Source organism: Eufriesea mexicana, unplaced genomic scaffold (assembly GCF_001483705.2).
Source record: "Eufriesea mexicana isolate 0111107269 unplaced genomic scaffold, ASM148370v2 scaffold15025, whole genome shotgun sequence".
Classification (NCBI taxonomy): domain Eukaryota; kingdom Metazoa; phylum Arthropoda; class Insecta; order Hymenoptera; family Apidae; genus Eufriesea; species Eufriesea mexicana.
The window spans coordinates 480-8,302 of record NW_016922458.1 but is presented as its reverse complement, the minus strand read 5'-3'; the positions used below and the strand labels follow the sequence as shown (position 1 = coordinate 8,302).

The window sequence follows — 7,823 nt, the reverse complement described above, 5'->3', positions numbered from 1 at the left end:
TTTCTTTGCACACAATTTAAATAGAGGCACTGTGCTGTGACTATACATACAGTGTCCAAGCACGTATCACATAACCTGGAGAGATGGCCTGGATGCCTTTTTTCGTCGTGTACCGTTACCGTAGAATAACTTCGCTTCTGCGATCATGGTACTACCACTTATTTTACTTTGTCTTCATCGTTCACCTGTTCGATTGTACGTTACGACCTGTATTCTATTAACGTTTACGTTTAATAAGAATAGGTACCAAACGAGTTTCTTCCGCGGAAACAAGAGTTCAGTTCTCGTTACTCACTTCGTGTGGTCAGTTGAAGCGGTCCCATCGATGCAAGCGAATCCGCGGGAAACAAAGCAAACTTAAAGAAGAAAGAACGATTGACACCAAAGAAGCGTTCACTGATATTCACCGGAAGTGATTAACGCATCGGAAGTGCAAGATGAGAATTACGCTCGCCTTAGTAGTAGTTATCACTGCCTGTATCAGCGTAAGTACCAATTGAGCGAAAGCTCGATTACAATTTAAAATTAACGAATACATTACGCATGAATATGCTTAGCGATAAATTTTCTACCTCGGGTAGAATACACTTAATGAATACAATTTTTGCTATTTATAATATTAATTATAGGTAATAGAAACATTTTATTCTATACTTTTTCTTTGAGTATACGAATTGTATACACTTTTTATCATTTTTTTTCAAATTCGATATTCACAATCGTACATAAAAGATGTGAATTTCTTATTCGTGAAATATAAAATAAAAGCTTTGACGGAATACAGTTGGAATTATCGTTTCAGATAATTATAAAAATCGTTTTTTTTTCTTTTATAAATTACCTTTCTAATTAAATGTTTACTAGTAGTATAACAACAACAACAACAATAATAATAATATATGTCCGCAATTTTCGACAGGTTCAATGCGTCGAGAGCAGAGTAAAGAAAACAACACAACTGTCTTTGCAAAGCAAAGAGACAAATGTAGTAAACTTTATGAGATTACTCATGCTGAGACTCGTGTTTGGAGTTGCATCGGCAATGGGTCTTGGTGAAAACCTCTCCGGCGTTCTTGGAGGGATTTTCGTACCACCTGGAGCAGACGATTATAGTGATTATGGCGATGACGATATTATACCGGATTTATTTTAATAATATTTTGCTGGTATTAATACGTTTTTAATAACCTGTAACTTAAATTCATTACAAATATCAATGAACGTAACCTATTCGAATTGTAATTTTGTATTCTAACATCGATCCATAATGAGGTCTTAAACTGAAGTATATAAATACGTCTTTGTACCGTTAATCGTCATATTTTCCATACATATCAAGCATATAAAGTATGCAGTAGACAAACATTCTATATTAATCTCACATCTATTTTGTCATTGTCATATAAAGTGGAACCATTACCCACTTAACCAATTATTTAATTTTACGTACAAAAATAAAATATCCTTCAAAGAGGTAATAAGTAAAAATCGAAAATACTCTTAATTCTTTTTAGTGACTTTAAGCATATAATAAAGTATCATAAAAAATTATAAGCAAAATTTAGAGGTACAAGAGTTAAAATATAAGAAGTTATAAGAATTGGAAACTTCTCTTAATTTATTATAAATTCAACATTCTTGCTCATCAAATTACCTATAACCAGTCTAATGTGTTATATGATTTATATGAACAATTTTTGTTTGTAAATAATATTATATTAATTATATTATATTATTTATTTATTATATTAATTATTTATTATTTATTTATAAACATATATCTTTGTTCTATCAAAAATTATTATATAGTAATTTTTTATGTATTGTGAATTGTTTTTTATACGTATTAAGGTATCAAAACAAACATAAATTATTATTTCTATTATTTTGATTTGTTTTGTAAATTTTGCAAAATTGAATCACAAATTAATGTATAAATTAAAAATAATTATACTTGTAATTGCGAAGTAGATAACCATTTAAGTTTTCATATTAATAAAAGTTCTTTTATTCTAAAACGTGCATATATTCTTATTTCTAATAGTTATAAAATAAAAAAAAGTATAGTAAATATTTCAAATTCATATAATGTAGTGTCAAATATTCTTATATTTAATGTCCTTTTACGAATTACTTATTTTCTAAAAATTTTAATTATTTAATTATTGCAAATATTTATATTAGTTTCCCTTATATGAAATTAGATAAGCCAGTAAAATAAATTCTGAAAAATTGTACGGTATTTTAACACATAATGTTCATTATAAATTAGTCTAAAATTAGTAATTAAGTAATATTCGACTATAATTTTTATATGGCATTAATATTCACGACCGCGATGTTATCATTATGTATATTAATCTTCATATAAATACAACTATTTTACGTAAAATATTCTTACAATGTATATCTAATATATTATGAATAATAAAAGTACACATATTAAATACACTGTTATATAAGACCGATATCAATATGATATACACTCGTGCGAACTAACGCAATATATTTGGATAATTTGCGAGAGATATATATGCAGTTATGTACATCATATAATGTAATATAATATTGTCATATAACATGGTACATAACTGAGTGTTATTAAAATAAGTACTGTTACATTTTTTGTTGAATGTAAACAAATAATTCACTTTATTCAAAATTTTGTTTACGAATAACGCATTAAAATGTATGAATAAAATAAATATTATATTTTGATTTTAAATATATGCATTTATATTTATTTTTTCATCCATTTTCATTACCAACATAAGGTATACGCTTTATTCTGTGTAGATAATCTAACATAGCCTAAAATGTGTATGGTGTATTTTATTTAAGTAATTTACTTATTAGAGTATTTTATTGGCATATTTGAAAATAAAATGGAGTGGATAGATGCAGTAAGCTTATTTGCATGTAAAATAAACTCCAGAATTATTTTAGAAAAAAAGATAAAACATGAAAACGAACTATTGTCTCATTTGTGGAATGATCAAAATATAAAGTAAGTAATAAAAATTGACATAAAATGTAATTAAAACTTTAATAGATTGTTTAATCTTTGTATTATTGTTTATTAACTATTTTGCATGAACAGCTTTAATTTATTTTGTTTTTAGTTATATTTTTTTAAAATATTTGCAAGCTTATACTATTTTCTACTTATTATTTTTTCATTCATATTCTTACATTTTATTATTTAAATTTTTATACTATTTTATGTCTAGACATTTTTTATATTCATGGTTGAAAGATCAATATAAAAAAAAAGATTCTAAATCTAATGCTAAAGCACAAACTTTCAAAATAATGGGAAATAAAGAATTTCAAGCCAAAGACTATGTTAAAAGTATAGAATTATACACAAAATGTGCACAGTACGCTCCTGCAAACAGTTGTGAACTGCCAATTGCAATTGCAAATCGATCTGCTTCATTATTTTATTTAAATAGATATGATGTAAGTGAAAAGCTAATAATATTTTTATTAAATGCCAAACAAACTATGTTAAAATTTATTTTTATATGCATTTCATGTACAATCAATATAATTTAATGATAAAAAGGACTGTATAAAAGATATTGAACTAGCAATTAAGTTAAATTATCCTAAACATTTACAATACAAATTGTATTTACGTGCAATACAATGTTATTTAAAGTTAAATAAACAACATTTAGCTGATGAAATGCTTTCCAAGCTACAGAAAATAATTCATGATTCTGATATTGAGACTTCTATGAAAGGTAAATAATAAGTAGATTAGAATTAGAAATTTTTATTTTCGTAATATCTTCATAATCAAATAATTTATTAATTTTTAGACAGTATTAAACTAAAAATACATAGTATAACAGATACTGAGCTATGTGTACAAAATATTGTACAAAATACTAATGATTTATTAAGATTAAAATCTCAAATTATATTTGAAGAAAATGTTAATTTTCCTAATGCATCTGTAAATGTAGATATAGTATATAATGAAGAAGTAGGAAGACACGTAGTAGCAAATAAATATATCAAGAAGGGTGATATTCTCTTCCTGGAAAAGCCTATATGTTTTACATTGTTAAGTGATAACATATATAATCTGTGCCAATACTGCAATTGCTCTAATATGGACATTCCTGTTCCGTAAGACAGATATTTGTTCGATATTAAAAATTTTCTCATAATATAAACAAATTATCCTGTTACATCATTTTAGATGTACAACATGTTTAAATACCTTCTATTGTGATAATAAATGTTTAAGTGAAGCATGGACATCATATCATTGTTGGGAATGTCCTGGAAGTCAGATGGAACTTTGGAAAAATATTGGCCTAGCACATTTGGCTCTCAAAGTTTTACTAACTTGTTCTACTACAAAAGACGAGATTAAATTTAATGATATACAAAACTTAGATACTCCTTTCGATAAGTTACCTGCTGAATCTTTAATTCTATATGGAATAGTATGTATATTATAAATAGAGTATAGATTAGTAAATAACTTGTATAAGAAAGTAAATTTTATTTAATTACATAATTATAATTTTTGCAGACAGCTATTATGCTTACAACATACTTACTGGAATACACAACCTTTTTTAAAACAAATAATCTTGAAGACTGTTTAATGAAAAAATTTTTAGATAATCGTTTTAAGTTGAATTTTAATATTACAACAAGCAGTGATAAACATCTTTATATAAGTTCATTACTTTTACGTTATAGTCTACAACTTTCTATAAATGCACATACAATTACTAGATTAATACCAATAAATGGAACAGAAGATTATAAAGATGAAAAAGTAGCTGCAGGAATTTATACTTCTGCAAGTATGATGAACCACTCATGTGATCCAAATATAATTAATATGTAATTCTACAACATATACAATAATCATATGTGCACAAAATTAAAAGATCACAAAAGTTGACTGAAAAATTGATAACTATGGCCTCAATCTTTTGATTTTCTAATTAAAAAATTCAACAAATTTAAACTATTCTGACGTCTACAAAAAGTCCTTGATATTCATTTTGCACAATATCTGTAAAGGTAAGGTTTTTCTTTAAAAATATAGTGTAAAATTGATGTACGTTTCCAATTCCGAAATATTACAATTAGTTTATACCTCATGTGCAAGTGACATAGACGAGTAATGTATGTGCGCGTGAATGCGTGTGTATGTGTTTTTATATAGCTTATACTTAGTATATATAGGTGCCTGATGTTTAATCACGCCTCCACTCACTCTAAAAAGCTCACAACAGCGACTGGAATTTCTGACTATATCCACCTTCTCTTTCATGGTATCTCGATCTTTTCATCACTGTAAATATCGATCCACGCATTAGACGCCCCTAATTACTGTCATGTATCTGATTCTTGTCATTCTTGCACTCATAGGGCTTCTATAAATATGAAACTTTAACATCATATTTTTTCGTATATATACCTCACTCTGGGCCTGCTCATTTAAAGCATGCCAATCATCCACACATATGGAATTTATTGTCTAATTTTAATCGGACATAGTACACCAGTCGCGTATATACGCTTTTTACTGGTTAAGAAATATAATCTTATGTGTCATAAATGATTTTAGATTTCGTGCTTGATGTTTTTATATTGGGATATGTGTTTAAGGAAATGTGTATCATATGCATTATATGTTTTTATAGTAAGATATGTAATTAAAGAAACGTATATCATATGTAGGAGATTCCTTTTTTCTACAATTGCACTGTGTAATGAATGTTGATAAATATTTTTATTGATCCGAGGAGTCATTTATATTTGCATAAGTTTTCTGATACTAAACTACATGTAGTTTTTTATCTCCAGTTTTTGCATTAATTTCTTATTTAAGAGATTTCAATCTGAGATGTGTATTTGTAAACTTTATTTTTAAATTCATCTGCTGGGTTGTATAATTCTTTATTAATGCTTTTCTCAAACTTTTGTGCTCCTTTACTTTTGTGAACTAATATATTTACATTTATCTATTTCAATATTTAATATATCTTTGTTACCAAATTTTAGCTTTGTTAATGATTATCTCATTGTAAGAGCCTCAAGAGATATTACTGAAGGTGAAGAAATTTCTAACTGCTATGGTATGATAAAATTTTGTATTGTATTTTATTTGAATAGATAATCTTATATAATACAATAATTATTAGGACCACATTATGCGAAAATGCCAATAAGAGATAGACAATATAATTTACAAAATCAATACTATTTCAAATGCAAGTGCAAGGCATGCACACTACCTGAGTTACGATATTTTGTGGTAAATATAAAGTGTACTATGATTTTAATATTACTTTGAGTCTAAAATAAGTTTTAAGGTCTGTAAATATTATTTCCAAAGTAAAAAGCTTTTTATAGTTATTAATATTTATTTTTAATTTTTACAAACAATTTTATTAGAATATATAACAAAATAATAGGATTATGATTATAGGAAAGATTTCATGCTATGAAATGCAGGAGATGTAATGGTGCATTATGTAATATCAATAACTTTATGTATTGTTTAGACTGTAATAACAGATCTCAAATACAGTCTTCAAATGAAATAAGAAAAGCTGACGAAATTTTCGAAGCAGCACAAGCTGCCATTCTATTGAGTAAACCAGTTGTAGCCCTAGATAAATTAAAGAAATGTTTACATATTAGGAGAGCAGTATTATATAAATATAATGAGGATATTACACTAACATTACATTTGATGGGAGACATATATAAAGCAATAGGTTTGTGTAGATACATCACATACAATGTTATTCTCATGCTGACCTAATAATTTTATAATGCAAAACTGAAATAAAAATTTAATTTTTAGGGCAATGGGTAGATAGTATAATGTGTTTTGAAAACGTACTTGCAGCAATTAGAGAAAGATGTGGTCCCAATAGCAGAGATTCTCTTCATTATTTGCTTCTTATGTATGATCTATGTCTTCTTTATTTAAAAAATGAATTAAAGACTACAAACACATATACGTAAATATCTTTGTAGTTTACTATCAGTTGCTGATATTTCAAAATTATAATGCTTACGGTTTTATGTTACAGCACAATACTAAAAAAAGCTGAAGAATACCTAAATGAAATAGAAGAAATTACAAATCATTATTATGGAACCTGGAGCAAAGTTTATGATGATGTAAAGAAAAAGCAAAAAGATTTTATCTTAATATCTTATAATACTTGATTATCTATTAATTAATTATAACGTAATTACCTTACAATACTTAAGTTATAAATAAATTCATTATTTCATAACTGATAAGAAGAGTGCAAGTCCTCCGTGTGGGAATGTTTAGCTTTTAAGTTGGTGTGAGTGAACGATCTATTCCGAGTGACAATGTGTAATAAATAATAATTCGGTGATGTAGTGGGAATCTTTGTTAAAACTGATATTATTAATAAATAGTTTAATGAGTAATAACGTCGGGTATTCATTATCCACCACACTTCGGGTCGCCGATTTAGTTGAAACTTTGCAGGTTTGTAGATATCGTCATTCAATTTAAAAAAATATATCATAAAAGCTACAACTACTCAATAATTTTTTAGATGTTTTCGATTAAAGTTTTATTACTTCCTTAATTATAGATTTATTCCCAATAGTTTTCAAGTGGAGTCGTAACCTAACAACGACATTCGAGAATTCCTATACTGGTGGTCCGGGGTTCGATTTCCTGTCCATAGTTGGTAGTCGTTTTTTGAATCTATATTTTATTTTGTATTCATTTGTCACCTATGAAAACATTGTAAATAAACAACTGTAAATAAAATTTCTTAATAAAAAAT

The 7,823-nt window shown here is 26.7% G+C and overlaps 2 protein-coding genes across 2 annotated transcripts; both read left to right on the top strand.

The window, feature by feature from the left end:
* Positions 1-403: 403 nt before the first annotated feature.
* On the top strand, positions 404-1,153 carry LOC108554003 (uncharacterized). Its single transcript, XM_017909123.1, has 2 exons — positions 404-485; positions 920-1,153. The coding sequence occupies exons 1-2, from the start codon at positions 438-440 to the stop codon at positions 1,151-1,153; spliced, it is 282 nt and encodes a 93-aa protein (XP_017764612.1). The 5' UTR covers positions 404-437.
* A 1,732-nt stretch (positions 1,154-2,885) lies between these two features.
* LOC108553997 (SET and MYND domain-containing protein 4) lies at positions 2,886-7,221 on the top strand. The gene is made up of 11 exons (XM_017909116.1): positions 2,886-3,007; positions 3,231-3,462; positions 3,569-3,749; positions 3,828-4,140; positions 4,214-4,463; positions 4,553-4,872; positions 6,043-6,116; positions 6,183-6,295; positions 6,470-6,761; positions 6,851-7,010; positions 7,083-7,221. Exons 1-11 carry the CDS (start codon positions 2,886-2,888, stop codon positions 7,219-7,221), a joined length of 2,196 nt encoding a protein of 731 aa, XP_017764605.1.
* Positions 7,222-7,823: the final 602 nt, after the last annotated feature.

Excerpts from the sequence above, each read along its gene's own strand:
- LOC108554003 (XM_017909123.1), top strand. The coding sequence starts at position 438 with ATGAGAATTACGCTCGCCTTAGTAGTAGTTATCACTGCCTGTATCAGC. Across the intron at positions 486-919 it reads TTATCACTGCCTGTATCAGC|GTTCAATGCGTCGAGAGCAG; the intron begins GTAAGTACCAAT and ends AATTTTCGACAG.
- LOC108553997 (XM_017909116.1), top strand. The coding sequence starts at position 2,886 with ATGGAGTGGATAGATGCAGTAAGCTTATTTGCATGTAAAATAAACTCC. Across the intron at positions 6,117-6,182 it reads AGAAATTTCTAACTGCTATG|GACCACATTATGCGAAAATG; the intron begins GTATGATAAAAT and ends AATAATTATTAG. Across the intron at positions 6,762-6,850 it reads AGACATATATAAAGCAATAG|GGCAATGGGTAGATAGTATA; the intron begins GTTTGTGTAGAT and ends TTTAATTTTTAG.